General features: G+C 43.2%; 1 protein-coding gene across 1 annotated transcript in view; it reads left to right on the forward strand.

The window, feature by feature from the left end:
• CEP41 (centrosomal protein 41) overlaps nt 1-16,848 on the forward strand; it is a 69,577-nt gene extending 52,729 nt beyond the window's left edge. The window contains exons 6-11 of the mRNA XM_088468888.1: nt 2,800-2,953; nt 3,540-3,709; nt 5,220-5,287; nt 13,292-13,406; nt 13,785-14,003; nt 15,405-16,848. Coding sequence (XP_088325014.1) covers nt 2,800-2,953; nt 3,540-3,709; nt 5,220-5,287; nt 13,292-13,406; nt 13,785-14,003; nt 15,405-15,535 — 857 coding nt within the window. The 3' untranslated portion in view covers nt 15,536-16,848. The remainder of the gene's footprint in view (nt 1-2,799; nt 2,954-3,539; nt 3,710-5,219; nt 5,288-13,291; nt 13,407-13,784; nt 14,004-15,404) is intronic.
• Nucleotides 16,849-27,687: the final 10,839 nt, after the last annotated feature.

Genomic DNA, 27,687 nt, shown 5'->3' on the forward strand with positions numbered 1-27,687 from the left:
ACTGTTTGGTTGTGTTTGGGGTGTGCAATATATGTGTGCATATATTTATTTACGAGGGCTGATTGAAAAGTAATGAGGCTACATTTTTTTTTCGGAATCAATGACTCCACAGGATCTGAACATCTTTCTTTTTAAAAGTAGCGTCCTTCACATTCAATAAATTTTTTGCAGCATTTCAACAACGATTCAAAGACATACAGTAGACTGTTTCGTGACATCACTTTGTGTTATAGCTGTGGCATTTTTTACTTAATCTGTTAAAAACTTTTTTCCGTGCAGTTATTTTTTTCAGGGCTGGGAATGCCTGGAAATCACAGGGCGCTAAATCTGGGCTAAATGGAGGGTGTTCCAGTGCTGTCCCATTAATTTCAGTCAGTGCTGCCAATACAACAGCAGAAACATGTGATCGGGCATTGTCTTTGATCAAAAAACACTATTTCTTCAGCAAATGTTGTCTCCTCTTCCTCCTAGCGCAAATGGGTTTTCAGGACGTTTGCATAGTAGTCACCATTAATTGTTTGTCCACGGGGAACCCAGTGCTGTAGGATCATATGCGCATCAATGAACAGCAGAAACATGACTTTACACACCAAAGGAATCACACAGAATGTTTGGGGGAGAGGCAAATTCGCGAGTTTCCATACTCTGGACCAGGGGTAGCCAACCCTGGTTATCGAGAGCTGCCAACAGTGCATGTTTTCCAGGTCTACTCACAGAATCACAAGTGAAATAAGTAGTTCCACCTTTGAATCTTTTCAGATGTGTCGGTGAGTAATGACTACACTTGTGCACCTGTTGGGTGTGGGTGTCCTGGAAAACGTGAACTGTTGGTAGCTCTCGAGAACCGAGATTGGCTACTTGTGCACTGGACTGTTTGGATTACAGATCATAATGACAAATCCACAATTCGTCACACATCCCAATCAATGTCAGGAAATCGAGTGTCCTCTCCGACATTCAAACTGTGTTCTTGCACGATTCAACTCGTCGTTGCATCTGCCCTTCTGTGAGATTTCTGGGTACCCACCTGGCGCGCACACACAATAGTGTCACGGTATGCTGAACCTATTTGAATGAAATGCCAAGTGAAGCTGAAAGTTCACCTAAAGTTGACCTTCTGTTATTTTGCAACATCTCCGCAGCTTTGGTAATGTTGACATCTGTAGCTGCGGTGGGTGGTCTCCCAGAACGCGCTTTGTCAGTCACTCGCATATTACCCTCTTTGAAGTGCTTCCACCACTGAAATGCTGCTGCATACCTAACTGTTTCTCCACCGTATGCTTGCCGTAACATTTTATTTCCGCTTTTTCCAAATTCAACACACAATTCAATCACACATCTCTGACGTAATCTCACAAACACATCTTCCTCATCCGCCATGACAAAAGGTATGAAGATCTTCCATTCGCTGTGACCAAACAAAGAAGACTACGGCAGTCCAACTGCAGGTTTAGACACATCGATGTATGAGCTTCACAATAACCAGCATAGCGTTGCCACGTCTACCTCGAGACAGAAAAAAAGAGGCAGTTTCATTACTTGTACAGATATTGATTTTTGGATTTGAGCCTGTGCAGATCCCGATAACTTTTTTTTTTTTTTTATTTTGTCTTGTCTCCATAGTTCATAAACAGCCCCTAAAAGAATATTTGTCCCAAAAAATATTTATATACATCGTCATTTTTGGCTTGAGGCGCCTGCACACGTGTCAAGCGTCTGTTTTTTTTCTTTGTTTTTTCTTTTTTTTTTCTTTTATTGCGCCTCTCCCTGATGTCACATTGAGATAATACATACCTCAGTTTCTTTCCAGGTGACTAAGCTATATAATATTGAAAACTTAAATTAAATTCATACTGTAGTTTTTGTGTGATGCCGGAACGAATGAACAGACGGACAAACAAACAAAAATTCACAGAAATTTTTTTTTTTTGTCTCCATAGTTCATACACAGTCCCAAGGCGTACATTTCTCCAAACTAATTCTATGTAGAGTTACAACCATTACAACTTCATTATAAGTATAGATTAGACTGGTGGGAAATCATGATGTATTTTTTAATTACTTGCCCGAAGGCAATAAATGAAAAAATACGGTAAGTCCCGTTTATTCGCTCAAAAAATTATTGGGGCCAGTTGAATTACCCCCTTAGTGTATATTCTATTACTTTTTTATTAAAGGGGTTTGGATGAAATATCTACATTTAAGTCTTTTCCTCGTCGATAAAAGTATGCAGTTTTCATCTGCTGAGGTATACAGCAGTGACTGGCTCCCAGCATCCGGTAATGGACAGGGCATGGAGCACAAAATGGAATACTCCTTTTGCTGGAAGAGTTTTTATATGTTGTATAATAATACATAAAATTGACCTTTTAAATGTATATCTTTTAAAATGGCAATGTATCACTACACAATATATATTAAAAGAAAGCATTTTTATTAATCTACAGATGTATCCTCATACACCTATCCATTTTTTGTGCCATATCATGAGACCTCTGGGGCTACACACGAGTAGAGATTCCCGTGCTGAGTACTTTTTCCTCTAATTTTACGTCTTTGTTTGCTTATAGTGTACTAGGTGCTTAGGATTAGTGTTTTCATGTGGCTAAGTCGCAAAGTCTGTGACTCATTAAACTGGACTATATTGGGGGATAGATGTATGTGGACTCATGTATGTTTACGCAATAGTTAGATTTACTTATATCTAAGGTAAAATGCCGCCTGCTATTGGAGTATTGCATTGTTCTAATCTGTATATTTATAGAAATGTTTTTTTTTCTATTTCAAAATATCTTTTAGATAGTAACTCTGTAATATCAGAGGCAGATACAGAACTTGTGACCGAGCGATCTAATAGCAAAGAAAGCCCTTGTAGTGTCCCATTAAGTCCGATCCACTTCATTGACAATATAGGTGGTGAATCTGTGAATTCTGCACGATCTACTCTGCAAAGGTGAGTAATGTCTCTAGTATTATAAATCTCATGTCTATTGCATGTAATAGATGTGTATTACAACTCTAGACCCAGCCACTGGGGTATGACTGGCCAATTCCCACTACACGCAGTAGGTTACTGGGAATGAAATTGCCTGCACTACTTATGCAGCATGCAGAGTTGGATGCAAAGTGAAAAAAAATTAGCACATTTGCAAATCTAGCTTAGCTGTAAGGGGACATTTTTTTTAATGAACATACAGATTTAGAGTTAGGAGGGGTGTGTCTGACTCCTACCTAGGTCATTTCTAAGTTTCACTGTAAAAACAAAACTGGCCAGTATGTGTGTGCTACATGCAAAATCAGCCCATATTTTCCTGCATTGTAAAAGTTTCTTGATGGGGGAGGTGATGAGCTTTTCAGCAATATTAGTGCAGTTCTAAAACATCCATATTTTCAGATCTGACCAACAGTAACATTGTTTTATTTTAATTTTCGAGTTCACCAAAGTGTACTATGTCCATTGAGACATTAATAAATTTGATCAAATTTTAAACACAGATGGAGCAGTTTTATTCATGGTTTTGTCTACTCCCTCTTTACAGTGTTATAAGTGGAGTAGGAGAATTGGACCTGGATAACGATCCAAAGAAAAAAGGTGAAAAAGATCCGGTGCCGTGTCCAAGATCCCTAGACAAGCCCTATATAGACTGCCCATTCCTTCTCCTTGATGTCCGCGACCGAGACTGCTATGATCGGTGCCATATTATTGGAGGTTATTGAATACTGTTATTGGAAACTTATTTTATTTAATTTGTAAAGGTTCTTTATCACACATTTATAGCCCAAACTCTAAATATATTTAATTTTATAGATTTATTATACTAAATACACTTGCATTATAGGACAAATGACACTTTAATAAAAAGCAAACATACCATGTCAATAATATACATATTCCTAACACACTGCTGCAAATTCAAATCATTTTATTGTAGATTAAAAAAAGTACAGAACAATAGTTTTATATAATTCATAGCAAAATGCTATTTATTAGAGTTGGGGGAACTATTCCATAGCCTGTAGATAACCAGGTGCCAGAAGGTATCTGCACAGGAACAGTGTATATATTCTATTTATAAATGACACCATAACATTGCAGTGATATTACTGGATTACTTGCAGGACCGAGTATTCTGGAGATGAGGGTATTTGCTGTGGATGGCAGTGTCCTATCCACCAGGATCATTGTTTGTCACACCAGCCTCGTCTTGAATGACTGTGTCCTGATGTAAGGCAGGGAATGGAGGTTAATGGGTAATTACAGACTCTGCGTAAGACAGTGGAAGGTGCTGGGTTCTGCAACCGCACAGAGTAATGTGTGAGGCTAGTGTACCACTGAAGCAGGATAACTGGGGTGTTTAACCTGCCTCAGTGTGAAGCAAAGTTCATGCATCCATCTTGTTTGTCTTTTTTTTTTTTTTTTTTCAAAGAAATAAATTAAATATTTCATGAAGGAAAACTAGGACAGACTGCATCTGAAATAATGCAAGTTTATATTCCATCATGGCTAACATGTTTGCCCATACCTGGGCCCAGATTTATCAAGGAGTGATATTCTTGTTTTCACTCGTTACTAATCTTAAATGGTGCTCCAACCAATCGGCTCCTAATTGTCATGTGTTTGAAAAATGACAGTAGCTTATTGGTTAGAGCACCATTTAAGATTAGTACGAGTGAAAACAAGAATATCACTCCTTGATTAAATCCGGGCCTTAAGCCTGATACACACTAGGACGATGTCGTGGCCGATTTTGGCCAAATCGTAACGACATAACTGGCAGAGTGTATGCACGATATGTGCACTTCTACGGTCGCACATCAAACCTGACGATATTGTATGCGGCCCCATTCATGCTAACAAAGGATGGAACGAGTGATTGTTCCGTCGTTCAGAACATCGCTCTGATGTGGAACGCTATGTCAACCCGGTACACATCGTCCAGTGTGTATCCACCTCAAGTGAGTGAATTTTTACACTCAAAATAATGCTTCCCATCTATAAAGCTGTATGTTTGGCAGTACTTAAATAACACTACTTGATAGTTTGTCTTTAAAATGTCCAACCATTTATATAAAAAAATACTGCAGTGAAGTCTCATGGCTACTTTAACGCAATTTGTGGTTGTGATCTGCTGTAATCTGTGCAGTGCATGAAGTGGTGTGAGTTATGGTTGTGTGTTTATAGCTCACTCATCAAATATTCCTATTTCTTGTCCCTGCAGCTTCCAACTACCCCACTGCAATGCTTGCCAGGACGATGAATCCTTTCACACAACAAATCTTGGATTTTGTATCCTTTACTCTATTTTTTTCCTAAACATGTGCATGTATTGGATTCTCTTATGGAAAGCGCTCATTCATTGCTGTTCATGATGCCAAGTAAAGATGTCCTCCTTAAAGACTAACTATTTAATTATATGTTAGACTAGTATGTTGGACCCATCATTTGTGGGGTCACTAGCTAATGTGGAAAGCGCTGCAGGGTTTGTTTCCCTCCCATCTGTCTCTTATTAATTCTGTCTGTTTTTCACTCTTTCTCTCCTGTGATATTATGACAAATTAGACTTTTGGGGCTGATAAGCAGTCAGAGAGTGGCAGTGCATGCGTGATGCAGAAGGAGCCAGATATACACCTTATCTTATGCTAATGCCAAGATCCATGCGGCTTCAAGCAGGAAGTTGCTCCACCTATTGGTTTTCCATTCACAGAGACAGCCATCATCATTAGTATCTGCACTTGCACCTGTCCTATGCTAGGTGCAAGAGCTCTGTCTGACACAGGCCTCCCTTCTTCATACACAGGACGCAGTATTACACACAACTCTAGCTACACTCCCACAAGACAGTTCTGTACGTTCACAATGTCGCCACCCTGATCCCACTCTAAAAAGCCCATTTCACACAAAGACCGACCTGTCAGTCAGACTCCGAACATTGTAAGTATTCTACAATACCTTCTCAAAGTGCCACAACTCTCTGATGGATGTTATGGATGCTGACATACACTTGAAGTCGGCATAGACGCAGAACAGAGGCACTGAGTCTACTGTATCTGTGTCCTTCACCAGGGACCTCTGCAAGGAGGTTTGGGCTTCGCTGCACCCGATATGCAGATTAGGGACCTCTGACTGGGTTCCAATGGTGGGTATGAAGGAATTGAGGGCAGGCAGTGAGACTAGTCGCTGGGGGCATACTGGAACATAGTCATCAGAAATGGGTCAGAATCAGTTGGGTAATGAGGTACCAGGGAGCAAGCAGGAAACTGGTCGAAGGAATGGCCAAAAACCAGGAAATCACCAGGGCCAGTACTAGAGGAATACGCAAGTAGAATAGTCAGATAAACTGCATCAGAACACTCATAGCTTGCACTGGGAGTTCACTGGGATAAATTTACACTTATAAATTGTAAGCAGAGCAGCCCGTGCTCCCCTGTGGGAGCCAGCGCGAGAGCAGCAGCCGATAGGAGAGGATGATGCCGGCCGTCCCTACAGCATCCGGTAGAAGGGACCATTGGCAGCATTGGGAACTTATTGTTGGCGGATGCCAGCCGGCATGTACCCATGACGGGACTGCCACAGACTCTGGGGACTAGTGCCTCAGGGCTCCGCCGTGCTGTGATACAAAGCAACAACTTTGTTGAGTTATTAACTCCAAAAAGTTTTAAAATATACTCCTCCAGTGTACGCACAACAAGCAGTTTTTTTCGTTGTACCAGCATCCATTATCTGCAGCCGTTAAATTCACATGGAAACAGAGGTACTATTTGAACAGAAGAACTAGGTTTTGCCTCTGTGGTGTCACTGGCTCCTTGTGAATTGATTGATTGCATTTCATGGATGTTGGTTCAGCTGACAAAATGGCTGCTGTGTGTGTATAATAAGTATACTGTAACGTGTTGATATTTGAATAATGAATGCTTAACCATGGACCACATTTTTTTGAAGATGCTTTAGGTGCCATTTTTTTGTTAAAAGTATTTAGTAATTAAGAAATTTCAATGTGTTTGTGTAACCTGTTGGAAAAACAAAATTATGCATAAATTGTTAAATTTACTTTAAAAGGGTTAAAATATATAATATAATTACGCCTGTTCAGTTTGGAAAATATACATTGTAATAACAACAGCAATGTTACTTTGGAATTCAGTGTATGGGAAAGCAAAGACCACAATAGTAATAGTAACTGCTTAAAGATAGAAAGTGTCAGTCCAGAAGAAGTAGTCTTAAGGTGCCCATACACTGTGCGATATAGCAGCCGGTCTCACGGATTGGAACGATATTTGCTGCTATATCGTACTGTGTGAGGGCATGATATCGGACAGTGTGCGCTCCTGTGGGATCATACATTGCACCTCCCTGATCTTACTGCATGTCCACTTGATCCGGGGATGCGATGTACGATCCCATGCAGCGCTATGCAGGTGGGGGAGGGGGGTGCCGGCGATCGGGCTGCAAATCGCTCCGTGTGTGGGGACCGCCCGGTATGTCGGCCATCGGATCAAGCCGTCACATCCCGAGGTGCATATTGCACAGTGTATGGGTAGCTATACAGACAATACATGGTCTAAAGCTGCCTTCCATCACTTTTTTTTCTACTGCAGGGTCCATAGGGCTCCACAGGAGACCTTGAGGTATAGTAAAGGAAAGTAATACTGCGCACTGGGCTACTGTCCTGTTGTTTGTGGTAAGCTGCTGAATAAAAGGGTGTCCTTCCCTTTTTTTTTGATCACGTCAGTCGTCAAGCACCTCAATAGTTAAATTTGCGGTCCCAGGATGCACCGGGCTCCTCTCCTATACCCCACCCCCAGGGCAAGGCACCTCAGTTTCGTAGGTGCTCGGCACAGAGTCGGGTCACTTCAAGAGGGGTTGCGTTGACAGCCCAGAAAATAGTTTGTTTTTTACTGCAGAGTGGTCAGCATGGGCTGTCCAGCGGACGCCTATGCTGCCACTCCGACACCCCGCCGGCGCCGAGGTGCTGGAACTGCGCTAGGGTTCACAGCAGGTGTCTGGGGGTTTTGGCTAGCAATAGCCCCCAGACGCCCAGGACTGTGGCCGGACGTCACGGGGGACATTCAGGTAAGCAGCGGGCGTCCACGGCGGGTGCCCTCTGATAACACCGTTCATTTACTTCCCAGGGCTGGGGGGTCCCTGGGAAGAGGCTGCGTGTGGCACCAGGCATGGCGCCTGTGCTGTCACTAGACCACCAGGGATAGGGAGCCACAACGTGCGGACGTTGTGGCATCTTAGGGGTTAATAGCACGCCAGGGGAGCGGGCCTTCCCTGTATGGCACAGCTGGTTTGGCGGTTGCAGGTAGTTCTCCTCCCTCAGGCACACCCCCTGTGAGTCCTCAAGCGGCCATTTTAATGTGCATAAAACGCTAGTCTCACAGGGAGTTGCGGAGCCTGGGTCCCCTATATACCCCTCCTCCAAGCAGGTCGGCGTATGTAGCACTATTCCTACTAGACACAAGGTCTATAGTTGATAATAGTGCAGTATAGTGCAGGTTTTTCCTGGCATTGTATGAGTCTGTTGCTAGCGCTGTCTGACTGTAAATCTCTTTTCCTCTGTCAGCCATTTTAGCTAACTCTGTACTTTTTCTTTCACTAGCCCTTGCGGTGACAGTGCTGCTGAGGGATCAAGTTACTTCACAGTTCAGTGGTGAAGGCGGAGCCTAAATTGAGCTGAGGAGTTTGACACATTGATTATGTCTGGCAGTGATTCTGCTCTGCACAGTCCTGCAGAAGGTGCTTTGCTGGACAAAAGGAGGAAGAGATTATTGTGGGAGGATTGTGTACCCTGTGTACCAGAAATGCAGGATTACCCGCTGGGCCCAGCTCTTAAGAGCCGGCCTGGGCTTGTTTTGCACAAGCACTAACTACCCTGAAGGTTCGGCTTGTTGCACCTCCAGTGGCCCCACAATTGGGGTACGCTCCGCAGGTTGCTATGCCATCTACGTCACAGGGGATTCCCCGACAGTTGGTTGTGGCTCATAATATGCCCTTACAAACTACTCCCTACCAGACTGAACCTGTTTGAGTTAATACTCTATACAATACGGTGCAAAACCTGACTGAGGTTTTACAGAGGGAGTCTTTCCAGCGCTCTGCTAGGAAGGAGGTACTGTCTTCCCAGTCCACGTATTATCAAGATGATGTGTCGACTGATGATGGGGAAATTCAATACTTATCTGATGGGCTCCGCCTCCTTTTGAGGGAGCTGTGTAAGTCCAAAATTTATGTACACTGCCTCATTCGTGTAGTCTGTGTGGCTATGGGTATTGGGGATGAGGATACCCCAGCAGCCAAATCCAAACATGCTTTCTTTAAGGAAGTGAAAAGTTCAGCGACTGCTTTTCCCCTGTCGGATCAGCTGGTTGAACATCTGGGGGAAGCCTGGAGAACTCCGGGTGGGAGGTTTCAGCCCCAGAAGCGGTTGGAAGCCACTTATCCTTTCGAGGAGTAGTATTTCTCTAAATGGGAAACTCCTCCTCAGGTGGATTCTCATATTACACGCCTTGTCAAAAGTGCGACACTTCCTATGCCGTCCATGTCATCATTAAAGGATGTTACGGACAGAAAAGTGGAGGTGTGCCTAAAGTCCATTTATTCCCTCTGGGGGTTAGAGGGGGGGGTCGCTAGGCCAGCTATGGCTATATACTGGGTGGCCAGGGCCATGGAACGTTGGGCAAATGCCTTGGAAGCGTCCTTGCCTGTAGAGGCTACCAGTGAACAAATTGAACTGGTAGGTTACTTCAGAGACTCAGCTACATATGTGAATGAGGCTGCTTTGTATGTTAATCTCCTAACCTCTTGCATTTCATCGGCTGCAGTGTCAGCTAGACGCTCTCCTTTTGGTTTCGATCTTGGAGAGTGGATGCTGATTCCAAGAAAGGGTTAGAAGGTTTATCTTTTTAATGGCCAGGTCTTATTTGGGCCAGATTTGGACAAAATCGTGGACACTTTGGCTGCTGCCAAGTCTGCCTGTTTACCTTCGGCCCCAATGCCATCAGGATCTGGAACTCAGTCCTTTCGGACTTTCCGTCCTCAGGGTAAGGCCAAGGTTCAGTCCTTTCCCAGACAATCAGGAGCAAAGAAGGTCACAAAGCCCAAGAAGCAGGCTTGGAGTACCAGGTGTCCAACTGCCATGCCCGATGCTAAACCCTCAGCCTGACGGGGCGGGCCTCTCCTTGGGGGACCCCAAGGTGGGAGGCCGACTTCTTCAGTTCGCCCACTGTTGGTGGCATACCACAACAGACACTGGTAAGGGAAGTGGTCTCTCAAGGGTACGCCCTTTCCTTCCAATACAGACCTCCTCATCAATTCTTCCCTATCGGACTTCAGATGGATCAGGAAAAGGCATTGGAACTGCAGAAAGTTTATACGATCTATGCTCCTACAGGGAGTTGTAGTTCTGGTACCTACTCCCCAGAGGGGAACGGGCTATTATTCCACTTTCTCTTTTTGGTTCCAAAACCTAATGGTGCATACAGGCCTATCCTAAACCTCAAGTCCCTAAACAAGTTTCTCCGAGTGCCTCGGTTCAAAATGGAAACCCTGCGGCCAATTATACTGGCTATGGAACCTGGGGATTTTATGGTGTCTCTGGACATTCAGGATGCCTGCATGTCCCGATAGCTTCGGCTCACCAGAGGTACCTCAAGTTCGCAGTGTTGCAACAACACTTCCAGTTTCAGGCCCTGCCGTTTGGAATGTTCACCAAACTTATGGCAGTGATGGCAGCCCAACTGCGGCTGCAGGGGGTCCGTCTGTTGCCCTACCTGGACGACCTACTATTGCTAGCCAGGTCTCCAGAATTACTACTTCACCATCTACAGCTGACAATAACAGTGCTTACAAAGCCACGGTTGGTTGATCAGCTGGAAGAAGTCCTCACTGACGCCCTCACAGAGGATTCTACAACTTGGGGCATTGTTGGATTCTCAACAGAGGATTTTCTTGACCAGGGACAAGATAACCATGCTGCAGCAACGGCAGCTGCCTGCACAGTCGCCGGGTGTCGATTCACTCGGCAATGCAGTTACTGGGCTCCATGGTGTCGACCTTCGACATGGTGGAGTATGGCCAGTTCCATTCCTGGCCTCTACAGACACTGATCCTTTCCAGATGGGATGGATCTCCACGCCAGACACGAACCCAGACATTGGTACTGTCCCCAGAGGTATGTCTGTCTCTGACTTGGTGGCTCCACACAAGTCACCTTACCAAAGGCCGCCCCTTTTGGATCCCGGAGTGGGTCTTTCTGACAACGGACACCTGTACCCGGGGTTGGGGTGCAGTGACTGGTTCACACCTCTTCCAGGGAAGGTGGACAATAGAGGAGTCCATGCTTCCAATAAACATATTGGAACTCAGGGCAGTTCTAAGGGCTCTTCAGCAAGCAAGGCTCATACTTCACGGAAAACCCATGCATGTCCAGTCAGAAAACGCCACCACAGTTGCCTACATAAACTGCCAAGGAGGCACTCGAAGTCCGGCGGCACTAATGGAAGTGTCCCGCGTCCTGACTTGGGCGGAGGAAAATGTCCCAGCCATATCGGCGGTGTTTATCCCGGGAGTCCTGAACTGGGAAGCGGACTTCCTAAGCTGTCACGATGTACATCCAGGGGAATGGTCACTTCACCAGGAAGTATTTTAGCTTCTGGTGAACAAGTGGGGATTTCCCGAAGTAGATCTAATGGCAACCCGGCACAACCACAAGTTGCCAAGGTACGGCTCAAGAACAAGAGACGTGGGGGCTCTGCTGGTAGACGCTCTGTCGGTCAAATGGACCTTCCAGTTTACGTACCTGTTTCCTTCATTCTCCCTTCTGCCTCGGGTGATTTGGAAGTTCAAGCAAGAAGAAGGTATGCTACTGCTGATAGCTCCAGCGTGGCCCAGCCTTCACTGGTACACAGATCTTTGGAGTCTATCCATAGACACTCCGATGATGTTGCCTCAACGTCCGGACCTGTTGTCCCAAGGTTCTTGCCTCTACCCGGACCTGAGTCGTCTGTCTTTGACGGTGTGGCTCTTTAGACTGCCCTCTTGAGTTCCAGGGGTTTTTCCAGCTCTGTGGTGAACACCATGCTCAGAGCTCGCAAGCCTGCTTCTGCGAGAATTTATCAGAGAGTGGCACACCTTCTTTGAATGTTGTCGCCCCAGAGGTTATAATCCTCAGACATTTTTATTATCCAGGATTTTGGCATTCCTACAGGCGGGCTTAGATCACGGTCTTCGTCTTGCTTCTCTGAAGGTGCAGGTTTCTGCCCTGTCAGTACTGTTTCACCGTTGGAATGATACTCTTCTACGCATCCAACCTCCCTTTATCCCACTGGTGGCTCCTTGGGATTTGACTGTGGTCCTTAGGGCTCTACAAGGACCGCCATTTGAACCACTGGGCTCAGTGGATTTAAAATGGCTCACAATTTAAAACTGTGTTTCTTCTAGCCATTGCTTCGGCCAGAAGAGTGTCAGATCTGGGGGCTCTTTCATGTCTCCCTCCCTTTCTGATTTTTCATAGGGACAGAGGCTTACCTTCATTAGGGCCGTCCTGTACCGTCCTCTGTTAAGGCTCATTATACTCGGTCTGTGGGTCCTTCGTGGGCAGCTCGTCGTGGCGCCTCTGCTGTTCAGCTGTGCAAGGCAGCCACATGGTCTACTGTCCATACATTCTTAAGGTATTATGCATTTGATACCTTTGCCTCTCGGGATGCTTCCTTCAGGTGGCGTATTCTCCTTTCTGCACAGGAGCGTCCCCACCCTTAAGGAGACTGCTTTGGGACATCCCCAAGGTATCCTGTGGAGCCCTATGGACCCTGCAGTAGAAAATAAGAGAGATGGTAAGACCTTACCTTTGTTATCTCTATTTCTACGAAGTCCATAGGGATCCACAGGACTCCCGCCCTGTTGCACCTGTGCTGCAGATGGGCTGTGTTCTGGTCTCCGGCTTTCCGTCTCCTTCTGTATGTGAGAATGTGATCCTTGAGTGTTCCAGAATTTCTTCCTTCTCTCTTCTCCTCCTCCTGCCATTGGCTTGTTACGAAACTGAGGTGCCTTGGCCTAGGGGCGGGGTATAGGAGAGGAGCCCAGTGCATCCTGGGAGCACAAATGTAACTATTGAGGTGCTCGACAACTGACTTCATCAACCTATACCCCTAGGTCTCCTGTGGATCCCTATGGACTTTGTAGAAATAGAGATGACAAAGGTAAGGTCTTACCATATCTCTTATTATTTCAATGTGTTCAGAATCTGTAACACTGTAGCATTTTAGAAGAAACCTTAACTACTGCTTTCAGAAAAATGCACATGGCAAAATTCTTATCCTGTATGATGAAGATGAGAGGATAGCAAGCCAAGCAGCCACAACCATGTGCGAGAGAGGATTTGAAAATGTATTTATGCTTTCTGGAGGTGAGTGTTTATTGTATATGGATTTTTTTTTTCACCAATGACTGACAAAATAGAAATGGGAGTGGGGACATGGGTCAAAGCAGAAAGCATCCTGAAATTACTATTTCTCACTTATAATATAATATGCATTTATTTGTAATTATTATGAATTTGAGCATGTGTTTCTTGTGGTCTTTATTAGTACAGCTGCAGTTAAACATTCTACATTAATGTTAACATTACATACTGTAAAACTTAGTTCTAAAATAAATGTAGAATCTGTGTCATCTCCAATGCATATGCATTAGGTTTGTGTATATCTATATTTAATCTAGAATGTGTTGGACAAATGTGTAGATACTTAAGTACTGTATGTAGTGACTCACTGATTCTGCACAGGTCTGAAAGTCATAGCACAAAAATTCCCAGATGGCCTTACAACCGGTTCATTCCCAGTCACCTGTCTGCCCCAGCCAGCTCAGTCCAAGTCCGCCCGCAAACGAATCACTCCAAGAGAACATGTTGTACCTGCCGAGAGCAGGTGTGTGTTTTCTAGCCAAGACTTGGAAAGAATAGAGCAACACCTGGAGAAAATGCTCATGCCAACAGACACTGCCAGTAAGTGACCTGTCTCACCTCTTGTTGTATTGCAGTGTGTTTATACGTTAAAAGAACACTACAATATTTCTGCCTTTTTATTTTTGTTGAATGTAAATATTGGGAAATGCATATTTTAAAATATTCATGTTGAATGCTATAAAGGGGATGTAGTCAGTTTGCCGGCGGACGGGATGCCAGATGTTGAAATCCCGGTGTCTGAATCCTGACCCGGGACTAAACGTAGGCGTTGAAGAGCCGATGCCAGTTTAGATACCAATTCCGGAATCCTGACAGCCGCCACCCTGATCGTAAGTATAGCGGGGCACCTTACCTGTTAGCTGCAGGGGTGTTAGGTTTAGGCACCACAGGGGCTTAGGGTTAGGCTTATTCGGGGGAGGTTAGGGTTAGGCACTAACGGGGAGGGTTATGGAGCGTACACACGGTCAGATTTGTCAGACTTGTCAGATTTGTCAGATGAACGATTAAACGATTTGGACGATTTGACCAAAGTTTTGAACGATTTGAACGATTGAACGATTTTTGACTGCATTAAAATGAATGGAATCGTCCAAGTCTGACTGCAAACCCATCAGATGTCAGATATCGTTATCTGACAAACGGGAACGCGCATCGTTGATCGTCCATCGTTCAGGCATGTCAGATATGAACGATTTTCCTTCAGATATGAACGACTGAACGATTTTTAAATCGTTATCGTCCATATCTGAAGAAAAAATCTGATCGTGTGTATGCACCATTAGGGTGCAAGAAGGCAGGGGGAGAAGGGAGGAGGGTTAACATAATTACCCAACCCCTTTCAGGATACCGAGCATATTTCTACCCAACCCGTATAAAGGTGTTACAAAGCTACCAAGTTGCCAAGCTTGATGGAACAGCCTACTATTTTCTAGTGTAGCAGTGTTTTACTGTCCATAACTCCCTTACAGTATATTCTCCCAAAAGCTTGGTGATATGACCCATTACTGTTACTGAAGACTTTGGGACATGGAGCAAATATGTCAGGCAAAGGGGAGACTGCTCATATCCTGTACAGTGGTGTAACATGCTTGTGCCTCTCTGTACTTTGTACCGTTGTAGAACAAGTTCTAATTTAAGATGCTCTATTATTAATATTATTCTGTGCTTCAATATGAAGCTGCTCTCTGACAAATATGTATGTTTGAGTTGGAGAGGTTTAGTTCAATGCATTGCCACAGTGTATACCTTGTGCCATTAGCTCATAGCTTACCTTGCATAGGTCTTTGTGTAAAAACATTATTTCTTCACTCATCATTCTCTTTAAAGGTTAATATTTGTAAGCCCAGCATTTATTGGGTTTCATGAGATAGTACAGACATTATTTGCATTAGAACTTTAGTGACTGATTTCTTGTGTGACTGATTTCTTTGTTCTCACCAGGTCGTCTCAGCCGTGTATCTACTGGGAGATTTGATTCAAAATCAGCCAATTCAAGAAACAGCCAAGTGTCATCTTCTGCCAGCTCCCGATCCGCCCGCAGCATCAGCCCACATTCCAGACCATGGAAATAAATAGTTTTCTCTCTGTAATAAACAGTTCTCATTCACCCAGCATCTGCTTATCCAGTAAAGCAGTTCAAGTTCATGCTTCGGCAGTATTGCTAGCTAGACAATGATTAGCTGGGGAGAGGTTACAACAAATAGAATGTTTACATATTTATAATCACTCTATAGGAATATATATATAATGAGAGAGGGGGTCCCAACCTTTGGAGATGTCATGAGTTTATCAGTGCATATTACTTTGACCATCTGCCTTTATACCTGTCCTTGGGAACTAGAACACCCAAAATTACTGGTGATTATCGCTGCTGGCATGTTTAACTGAAATTACTCAATAACCCATGGACACTTAGGCGTAGAATGCAAACATTCCCTATTTAGTTTGGCAGAATACTCCCTTTTTCCCTTTTTTATGTTCGTTGTTTTGTGACTAGTTTATTGGACTTTCTTTTGAGGGTTATCTGCACATTCTAAATTTTAGCTTACTATGTTATAGAATTTGGGACATTGTTCTCAATTTATTTCGTAGAGGAAGCTGTGAATATATTAATTGAATATTCTTTGTTGTAAGATTTTATTGGCTATTTTCTGTGTAACACAGGTGGATCAAACCATTACAAATATTACCTTTTTATTCTGTTTTTTTTTAAAGATTATTTTCTATACAAAGTATTTCCATTTTTATTTTTTTTTTTCATTATTTCAAACATGAAGCACACATTAATGCTGTGTAAACAAGATGAGTATTTATGAAAATTATTTAGACTGGCAGAACCACTTTACATAATTAGTTGTGATTGTCACCATGACTTTCACTGCCAATACAAGGCATGAATCTCCCACAACAAATATTCCTGTATTGGAGAGGGATCTCTTATCTGCAAAATTGTTATCCTGAATCTTCCCAAAATCAGAAAAAGAAAAGATGAGTGGTTTGAGTTGGATTGTGGAGGTTATGAGGAGCCAGTGTAGGGATTTGCAGAGTGAGGCTTGGTGATACCATACACTAAGATAATAATATTTATTACTACTAAGTTTTAAAGTTATGTATAGTTTGTGCCTTCTAACTAAACATTGTCAGGAGCAGTGTGAAGCAAATAAGGTAAGCCTTGTAAGTAGCAGTGTGCATTTAAAATATATATTTATACATTGGTCAATTTTAAAAATCTACATTTTAGATTAGTGGCTTCAGAATTACCTTATACAGAATCCTAACGTCTTAGAACATTCTGGATAACAGATCCCATATCCTGTATTCAGAAATAAACATAAGTGAGCATTTCAGAGCTGAGTCCATGTGATATTAAAGTGACTTTCTTTTATGTAATTGCTTCTTCGTTATTTTATATATATATATATATATATATATATATATATATGTGTGTGTGTGTATATATGTATGTATATATATATATATATATATATATATATATATATATATATATATATATATATTATAATATTATTATTTTATTTTTTTTTATTATTATTTTTTTTTTCTCTTTTTTTCTGCTCCAAAAACAGCACTCAGCGGCCTTAAAAAACGACATCACATCACCTCTAATACAATGTTTCGGGCTTTTTTGCTAGTCAGGCTGCATCAACATAGCACAGAGTGGGCATATAAGGTAAGACTTTATTGTACAGTCTCCCTCCGACTCGTTCCGGGTCCCGCTGGCCGCCCGCCTTCCCGCATGCCTGGCTTCCGGTCAAGCCGGAAACATGTCTGCACACTGGAGATGTAATCGTTGTCATAGCAACCCGATGCCTGTCAGGGGAAACCTACAAACACCACGTTGTAAAAACACATGTAAATCCCACATGAATACAAAAAACATGTTACATAAAAACACATACATATTCAAATCCATCCAACGGTGTATGGACTTATCAGACCCTAGCAGTATATACTTAGAAGCTCATCATAATGTCCAATCTCCCCTCGTTAATCTAATCATTAAAGATGGACTCATCTCTGTCTTGAATTTGTTCATTGCACTAGGAGGGGGTTTTTACTACTAAAAAGACTTGATTAGAAAAATATATTGTAATTCAACTGGTTATTAAGACCCTTCGGTTTTACTGTGTCCAAAACGTGGATCCACTTGGATTCTGAACTTAATATTTATTTTGGTTGCCCCTTCTACCATCATTTGGGTGCCTGATCTATTGCCATGTGTTTTAAACTAGACAGATTATGCTTAGCCTCCATAAAATGTTGGGCTACGGGCTGTTCTGATCCCTTGCCACTAATGGCTGATCTGATGGCTGATCTTTGTAAGGCCATGAGCTCTTTAAAAGAACGCACGGTTTTTCCCATATAACATAAGCCGCAGGGACATTTAATTAAGTATATCACAAACGTACTCGAGCATGACAGGCGATGGCTGACCTCGTATTTCTGTCCCGAGTGTGGATGATGAAAGAACCTGCCAGTCAACATATGGCCACACGTCGTACATCCCACACATCTATAGCATCCATTGGTGGGTCTGCAGACTATCTGTGCGGACCTGTTGTTAATTTCTGTGATGTCTGAACGGACCACCCATTATTTAATATTTTTCCCTCTCTTGTAACCAGGTGTGATTCTTGTTCTTTTGAGTGATGTTAAATCTCGGTCATTTTGCACTATGGGCTAGAGGGCCTGATTCAGACTCGCTCGCAAGCGGGTCGATTGTTAGGCAGTGCGCACGCACAAGCCCCGGAGCGGGAGAGAAATTCTCTCGCTCCGGGGCTCACTACAAACGGGGAGGCTGTCTATGTTGTTCGACAACTCACCACGTTTTTTAGGCGGGGAGGGGGGGTGGCTACACAAACGGAGGCGTTCCCGAAGGAATGCCTGCCGTTTGTGGGAGGCACCACTGACATCACTGGTGAGAGCAGGAAGCTCTCTGGGGCTTGCGACGGATGAGACCCTACCACAAGGGTCTCGCCAAGAAGGTCGCAACCATCACCTAGCCACTCACATAAAGCTGTGGGTGGTCACCCACAGCTTAGCAAGAGACCAGTGTAAGAAAAACACCGGCCCGCCCTGATTCAGAGCGAGTGCTCACTTTTTGCGAGCGTCTCTGAATCATGCCCAGAGTTCTCTACTGACCTGTTTGATCTCAGAATCTGCCGTACTGTAAGTGTGGACCCAATTTAAAACATCATCCGATGATTCATTCTCCTTCTGTTTCAGCGTCTCATCTCTGGATAATCGATCCACCTTGTTGCGAGCTGCTTGTAGAACTTCTTTATATCCTCTAACTCTGAATTTTTCATGCATCTTATCTAACTCTTCATCTAGTATTTTCGGGTCACTCGTGACTCCTTTGACCCTCAGAAGTTGTGAGTACGGGAGGCTGTTTATTGTTGCAGCTGGATGAAAGCTATCTGCTCTTAACAGGGTGTTGCTGTCTGTTGGTTTGGAATAAATTTTAGTCGACAACGTATTCTCATTGACCATAATGGTCACGTCCAGAAAGTTGATTTGTTCAAGACTCATGTCATAAGTAAACTTGATTGGGTGCTCAAGACCATTGATCCTCTCAATTATCTCTATTAGATCATTGTGTTCACCCCTCCAAAAGAGGATTATATTGTCAATAAACCTTCTGTAGAACACAATTCTGTCCCGCACATCCCTGTTGAAGAGATTTTTTTTTTCCACCTTGGACATATAGGTGTTTACATATGTTGGTGCCACGGGCGATCCCATGGCACAGCCACTTTTTTGTATATAATAGTGGCCATCATAATAAAAATAATTCTGCCTAAGGGTCATATCCAACAGGATGAGGAAGAAATCAATACGAGGGCCTTGGTATAAGTTGTTGTTGTTCGTGATCAGATCCTCCACAGCCTCCACCCCCCCAATGTGGGGGATGTTGGTGTAGAGGCTGCAGATGTCTAGTGTGCATAACCACATATTTTGAGGTACATCACCCATTTCTCTTAAACATAATAATAGATCCGTAGTGTCTTTTAGATAAGTGTCTCTTGCCTGCACACAGGGCTGCAAAAAAATAATTCAAAATAATGAGACCTTGTAATGTAAAGAGTTTCTTGCCGACACTATTCACTATTGGACGTCCGAGTGGGTGTGTCAAACTCTTGTGGATTTTGGGTAATGTGTACAGGAGTGGTACCCTAGGATGATCCTTAATCAAGAAGTTATATACCTCTTCGGTGATAGTACCACCGTTGAGAACTGCCATAAGCAAATTCCCAATCTCTATCTTGAATGGATCTGTCGGGTCCTTCTTTAATTTCTCAAACTGTTGTGTCCGCTAGCTGATTGTAAATCTCCTGACTGTATTTCTTGATATCCAGAACCACGATTCCTCCCCCTTTGTCTGCAGGTCTGACAACAATGTCCCTTTAGGAACTGAAATTATTCAACGCCTCCCATTCCTCTTTAGTTAAGTTATTTCTGTGTGGGATCTTCACTTTAAATTTATCCGAAATTTTGACATCTAGGGCTTTCATGAATCTGCTCTTCGCAATGTTATTGGACGGGGGCTCAAACTGGGATTTGACTTTAAAGGGTCCTTCTTTGCCCTGGTAAACAGTGTTAGTGCTTTTGTTAAAGTATTCCCTTCATTTTAGTTGTCTATTTAGAAATTTGTGATAGATTTTCCAATTCAGAGTGCTTAGATTATTGGTAGGCACATGGCATATTAAATAAAGGTTTAAGCTAATTTCTGTTTCAGTCAGCTCCCTGTTGGACAGATTATAGATCAAATTTATCTCCTCTGCCTCTGGTTCCTCTTTTGGCACCTTTGTCCTCCTCTTCTCTTGTGCCGCTTTCTCTTCTGTGACCTGCGCGGGTTTTCACCCTAAAGGGTGTTTCTGGTATGAGGCACTTTGATGAATACTTGAGGTCTCATCACCTGAAGTAGAGGGTGGCTCACTAGATGAATGATAATCCGTCATACTACTTTGACCCCGGTAATATCGTTGTTGTGTGAAACGTTGTCTCGTCTCTCCCCCTCCAGATAACCAGCGATACACCCTTCTCTCTTCATAATCTTTGTTAACTGTTTAAAATTTTTGTTTTTTGAAGAGTATCAGCTCTTTTTTTTTTATACTTCTCCACCTGCTGTTGTACACGGTCCAATTCAACTTTGCCTAGATCCCCTTGTAATTGTGGTTTGTTCTCATTCATGTACTCTGTGATCTTTTTCTTCACCAGAGCCAATTCGCTTGCTGATTCTTCTACCACCAATGTCATTAAGTCTAGGGAGCATTTATTAAGGACCGCAATCCACCTCCTCACGAAATCCTTATTCAATCGCCCTATTGTGGGGGTGTTACGAACTCGAAACCCCATTGGGATTTTTTTCTCCCTTAGGGGATATATATATATATATATATATATATATATATATATATATATATATATATATATTGGATCCCTTGATTGATGCCGTGCGGCACAATACGAGGAAAAAGACAGGCGGCACTCCTTTCTTTTCAAAGAAAGTATGTATTCAAAATGACGATTACATCAAAGCAGTCTGTGGTCAACGTTTCAAGACCCTAAGGTCTTTTCATTAGGATGTGTAAACTATATAGTTTACACATCCTGATGAAAAGATCTTAGGGTCTTGCCGCTATAATACATCTCCCCCCAAGGTTTCAAACTGGGTCAGACGCAGGACAGATCTCCTTCAGACCGCTGCACCATCCCAGGTTATCCCCAGGTTGGCGCAATTCACACTGCACATGGGTGCAGTGGAACTGGTCTGCCGGCGCTTGGAGATGACCTCTCCAATTGCTGGAAAATCCAGATCTCTCCATCCTGTAAATGGGATGGAGGTTGGATGGCCAGGGTTACCCGTTTACACTGCAGGGTTACATGGGTGGGTCATTCCTGTGCTAAACCCTGCAAACTACTTGGATTGATGGGTCACTCGACTCGTGAATCCAACCCTGTCCCCTTTTACACCTAGCAGCAACTTGTGTTAACCCAGGTTGTAGCTGCGGTATATATATATATATATATATATAAAAAACTGCTGTTATCCTATTTTTTTTGCAGGTCCCATGCAATTCTTTGCTTCTATTAAATTATTCAATGTTAACTAGTCAACATTTATTGAAAACAAAAGTATTTATAATGCAAGAAAATATATTCCTATAAACATGTCATGCTGGGGGGGTTGAGTAGCCATACAGACTTTATTGCATGGATGCACTGTCACAGAATTCCTGGAAGATGAATTCTGGGCATCGCGCACCTTTTAAATTACATGTTGCCCTAGCTTTGACTATAGCTGAAATATCTGCCAGGAAGAAAAATGGCCGCACGCTTACCTACTGTAGCTGCTATTTCCGTGCTGTCCTAGGCCTGCACGTCAGGTAGTCCCTCCCTGTGTCATCTGGCATGGGCTGGGCGGAGTGGATTTTGCTGGCAGCATGGTGTCAGGTGGGTGCAGCTAGGTGAGAGCGTGCATGGAGGTGTACGAGGCGCAGCTCATAGCTCTGGGTGCTGCCAGCAGCAGTGATGTACCCTAGGTTACAGTGAGGTGTTACTCCTGACTCACACACTGCCAGCAGCATTGAGGATTTGGAGGTGGCAAGCATGCCAGTGCCAAATTGGGCGTGCAGGCTTATTGGAGAAGTGGAACGGGCACTGTTGGAATTAACTATTTTGTAGTTGAAGGAAGGGTAGCGGAGAAGGTGTTATTATAGAACAGTGTACCAGGCTGTGGGGCACAGTATGCAGATATGCAATGTATAATGCAGGTGTGTGCTAAATAGCCTTTGACATGGGGAAGTGTGTGTCTGTCTCTGTCAGTACGAGGCACTGCAAATGTGTCAGTACTAGTGCCATCAGCATTGCTTTGCTCTATCAGTGCAGTGTTGTGTATAAGAGCCCCTATAATATGAGATGCACAGGCTCACATTAACTTTGTGATCTGCAAATACAAACACTATACTGAAGGAAGAGTATACGAGTATGTCCATGCTAGTATGGTGTACAGCTGGTGTGCGTCATCTGTTGACTAAAGAAGAAAAACAGTAGTGCAACGGTGCACTGGTCGGAAGAAATTAAATAAAAATAAATATCCTTTATTGAGCATTCATTAAAATTGTATATCCTCTTCCAAAAGTTGAAATGACGGCGAAGTATAGATGTGCCCAGCTAGTTTGTTGCTCCATACAGCCATGTAGCGCGCTATGCATCTTGCGCCACACAGAATGTTTCGTAACGGAAAGTAGCGTAGCACTGGAAAAAAGTAATATCGGGTAATACAACTTTTTGTCCACCAGGTGTCGCTTTTCCTAAACTACACCGTGCATGTGTCAGATTTCCAACGTGTTTTCGGTATGACCGCCTGATGTTGACTGACAGAAGCTGTGATTTGGTACACTATAGTACAGCATTTTGGTCTTGGAATCAGTGCCGTAGAAGAATGTGTAATAAAGTATTAAATAATAACAGTACAGTGTGTGTGAGTCCTGTACTTTTAAAATATATATATATATATATATAATTTTTTATGGGCTCAGACAGGCAAGCACAGCTTTCACTGAAACGTGATGAATGTGTTTACATGTACTATTATGGCATGATTCGGTAGCGCAAGCGTCTTTTATGCGACTTTGTACCTTCAAATTCTGCATCTGAATCACACAGCGATGCGAATTGATAGCACAAGCAGCTTCTGCTCATTAAAATGATATGCAGCATTCCTATGTTCTGTGAGCCAGTGTGGGTGTATCTGCACGCAAAACGCTAAACTGCCAGCTATTGACATTGTACACATTGCCTGCTTTAATTTGCAAAATTCACATAACATACATGACAGGTGCAGCTCTCAACATGGCTAGTGTGTGGGGGATAGTGGTTAAGGTGTGCACCTTGGGTGTCCTGAGTTCGAAACATGGAAGGGGAGGTTTGTTTGTTTTTTTCCTTTTATTTTTAATCCAGTAGTGAAGATTTAAAAACTAATCACTTGATGGTGTGTGAATTCTGTTATTTATACAAATATACAGATGGGTCCTCATACATCCAGCCTCCTTGCACGTTAAACAGGCCTTCTAGTCGCCATGGCATGACTTGGTAGCGCGAGCGTCTTGTATGCGACTTTTTACCTTCAAATGCGTCTGAATCGTACAGTGACTCAAATTGATAGCACAAGCAGCTTCTGCTCATTAAAATGATATGCAGCATTGGGGTATGCGCTATGTATGGAGCAACTTGTAGCGCACGGAGGATAGATGTATGTGGACTCGTCTCTATTACTGTACTGCAATGTCCCTCAAAGTGACCCTAGATGCATATTACTGTACCGAGTCCCAATCAAGCAGCCATACAGTAGCTTACATTGACCAGAAGATGCACACTAAGCATTACATAATGACAGAGCAACTGAAGTTCAGTTATTTTAAGGAACTCTACTGAGTATTTCTCTCAACATCCCACCGCAGTGCAAATTTTATCAGTGGAGCACTCGCCACCCAGAGGTTAAGCAGGGTATTACATGCCATGGCTTATCTTTCATTGTAGAATACCATGGTACGCCACAGTACAGTCATCACGTAACGTTCCATGGAGCGTGACAGGAGGCCTGAATGGTGCCCTATGAGCAACAAACAAGCTGGGCTCATCTGTCATTTAAAATATAGATAAGGAAGTGAAAAATAGAGATTTAATATAATATGTCAAGGGTGCTTACAGACACTTGTACACAAAATAGTACTTAAATTATCGAAATAAGAGGAATATTATTCTCCCATCTAATGAAGACACAAGCAGGGTAATGTAGGTAAATAGACAAAGTAATGTTAGTTAGATAATAAGGTTAGGCAACAATGTAAGGAATAATCTTATTCTCACTCTCAGGAGTGAATCATGAATAAACATGTATATAAATACTGTAATAAATCGATATGATGATCTGCTCCAAAATTATCTGACTAAAATGATCAGAATGAAGCCAATTTCATAGCTAACAGTAGGACGCAGTTCAGAAGATAATCCTGTTATTACTCTCTCAGGATTGAATCATAAACACATATGAGTATGGGTACAGGTACTATAATAGACTATTATAGTGTTAGCATTGTTGGAAATCAAATACTGTGATCCTGATAATAAGGTAAGTAGTACAGGGTTAAACCATTAGGTGTCTGCCAAAAGACAGTAGAATATAAACAGTGTCCGTTGTACTTTAGACACCTTGTATTCAATTAAGGTGTTCCACTATAACGTAGTTCACCGTTATTTGACAGCTAATGCTCATTTCTTCAGTGTTGAAATTACAATCTCTATGTCTATGATTAACACATATTCAGAGAGGCACAATCAATATCGTACACCTCAGTTGTGTAAAAAGGAATAGTAAAGATTATTATGAGGTAGTGAGTGCAGTTAATCAAACACTCATAACCATAATCTTGTTAATAACAGTATTATTATAATTTATTTATATGGCACCATAAGTGTTCCGCAGCGCCTTACACAGTACATAAACAAATAGGTTACCAGTGACTTAAAATACAATAGAATACAGGACAAGGACATGGAATACAGGACAAGGACTACATTAGCAACCATAACACCCACATAAGCAGCAGAGCATAAGCAACCAAGTGCTGCCCTAGTGGGGAGTAAGAAGTAGATGAAAGTAAAGTAGGGAGAAGCACAAGAGGGCAGAGGGCCCTGCTCGTAAGAGCTTACATTCTTAAAGGGAGGGGCAGACAAACAGTTGTGACACAAATGGGGAGAATAATAACTGTAATCTTTTGTTTATCTCAGACCTCGACACCAATAGGAATTATTTAAAAAAATATATATTTTAAAAACATTTCATTTAAAAATCGGAATTTAGATCTTTAGGATCAAGAGTGCCCAATTTAAAAATCTGTCGCATTTCCATTTTTGAAAGCCTAGTCTCAAGGTCTCTATTTCTCCAAGATGATTTAGCTTGTTCTATACCCGAAAAATTTGCTTATATAGCCCTCTTTTTGGTGGTGGTTTATTTTAAAATGTGCAGAAAGAGAATGGGTTTCCAAACTCTTACGGACATTATAGATGTGCTCTGCGAGACGTACTTTGAGATTTCTACTTGTCTTCCCAATATAAAGTAGACCGCAGGTACATTCCATAGCGTACACAACATTTTTTGTTTGACACACGTTAGAAAATCTTTTATTTTATAACTGATTCCATTAGCATCAAAACTGGTCTTTTTACTTGTTGGGCTCTTCCATGTCCGACACATCGAACACATTCCACAATGGTGGAAACCTTGTGTTCTTATTGTAGATCTACTAATATTATCTAAAGCGCTTTTCACTAGCTTATTTTTAAGAGACAGGGCTTTGCGGTATATAAAAACACAGTGAATACTTGCCGGATGCACTGTAGTCAATAATAATGCTTTATTTGTATAACAAGAGATATGGTAAGAACTTACCTTTGTTAACTCTGTTTCTACGAGGTCCATAGGGTCCACAAGGTTGACCTTGGGGTATACCTGTATCTGGATCCACAGGCACCACGCAGTTAAAGCTTTGCTGCTCCCAGTATGCACTGAGTCCATCCTCTATACCCCGCCCCAGCCACAGGCACCTCAATTGGTAAGTAGCCAAGGCCGGAGGAGATAAAAAGAGAAGGAAGACTGGAACACACAAGAACCATACTCACGGAAAGGGAGACTGAAAATCGGTGACCAGTCACATAGCCCATATGAAGCCAGGTGCGTCAGGGCGGGCGCCCTGTGGACCTGGTAGAAACAGATAACAAAGATAAGTTCTTAACATATCTCTTGTTTTCTACTTCAGGTTCCATAGGGGGTCCACAGGGTTGACCTTGGGGATGTCCCAAAGCAGTACAACTAAGGGCGGGGACGCTCTTGCGCTGAAAGGAGAATCCGGTGCTCGAAGGATGCATCCTGAGAGGTGAAGATGTCAAACTTCTACAACCGTAGAAAAGGCTGTATGGAAGACCAGGTGGCCGCCTTTCACAGCTGAGGCGCCACGGCCAGCAGCCCACGAGGGACCCACAGACAGAGTGGAATGAGCCTTAACAGGCTGGAACAGGTAAACCCTCCTGTGAATAAGCGTCACAAATAACCAAACGAAGCCAAGGGGCCGAAGTTTGTTGGCAGGCCAACCCCTCTTGTGAAAACCAAAGAGGACGAACAGAGAATCCGATTTGCGAAAGGAACTAGTGCGATCAATACAAACTTTGAGAGCACGGACAACATCTAAGGAAGCCTCAGCAGCCGAGAGATCAGGTGACAAATGCCGGCACAACAATTTCCTGATTAATGTGGAACTAAGAGACTACCTTAGGAAGAAAACCCGGACAGTTGCGAAGCACTGCCCTGTCCTGGTGAAAAATAAGAAAAGGAGAACGGCAAGAAAGTGCGCCTAGTTCTGATACTCTCCTGGCCAAAGCAATTGCCAGGAGAAAAACTTAAGTGTCATCCATTTTGAGTTCCACCGACTCAAGAGGTTCAAATGGAGGACCCTGCAAGGCCCGAAGCACCACTGCCAAATTCCAAGGAACCACTGGTGGAACAAAGGGAGGCTGAATCCTGAGGACACCCTGGAAAAAAGTACAGACATCAAGCAGAGTAGCGATTCTACGCTGGAACCACACAGAAAGTGCAGACGCATGAACTTTCAATGAAGCGCGGCGTAAACCTAAGTCCAATCCAGACTGAAGGAACGCCAAAATCCTAGAAACACGAAACACTTGAGGATCGTAGTTTCTGGACTCACACCATTGAAAATAAGTATGCCACACCCTGTGGTAAATCATGACGGAAGCAGGCTTGCGTGTCTGTAGCATTGTGCTGATGACTGAGCTGGAAAAACCCTGGGCCCTCAAGACTGATGTCTCAAGAGCCACGCCATCAAAGATAGACGACCCAGATCCGGGTAAAGGCAGGGCCCGTGAGACAACAGGTCCTGACGGTGAGGCAGAAGAAACGGAACGTCTGTGGATAGGCCCCGAAGATCGGAGTACCAGGGACGTCTGGGCCAAGCCGGTGTCACCAGCAGAAGCGTGCCGCCGTCCTGTTTCAATTTCCGAAGGACCCGAGGCAGCAAGGCTATCGGAGGGAAAAGATACACCAGTTGAAATGTCCATTTCACTGACAGCTTGTCCACCAGGCTTGCGCCAGCATCTCCTGTCCTGGACCCGTACACAGGCA

Source organism: Taudactylus pleione, unplaced genomic scaffold, assembly GCF_031769625.1.
Source record: "Taudactylus pleione unplaced genomic scaffold, aTauple2 ptg000086l, whole genome shotgun sequence".
Taxonomy (NCBI): domain Eukaryota; kingdom Metazoa; phylum Chordata; class Amphibia; order Anura; family Myobatrachidae; genus Taudactylus; species Taudactylus pleione.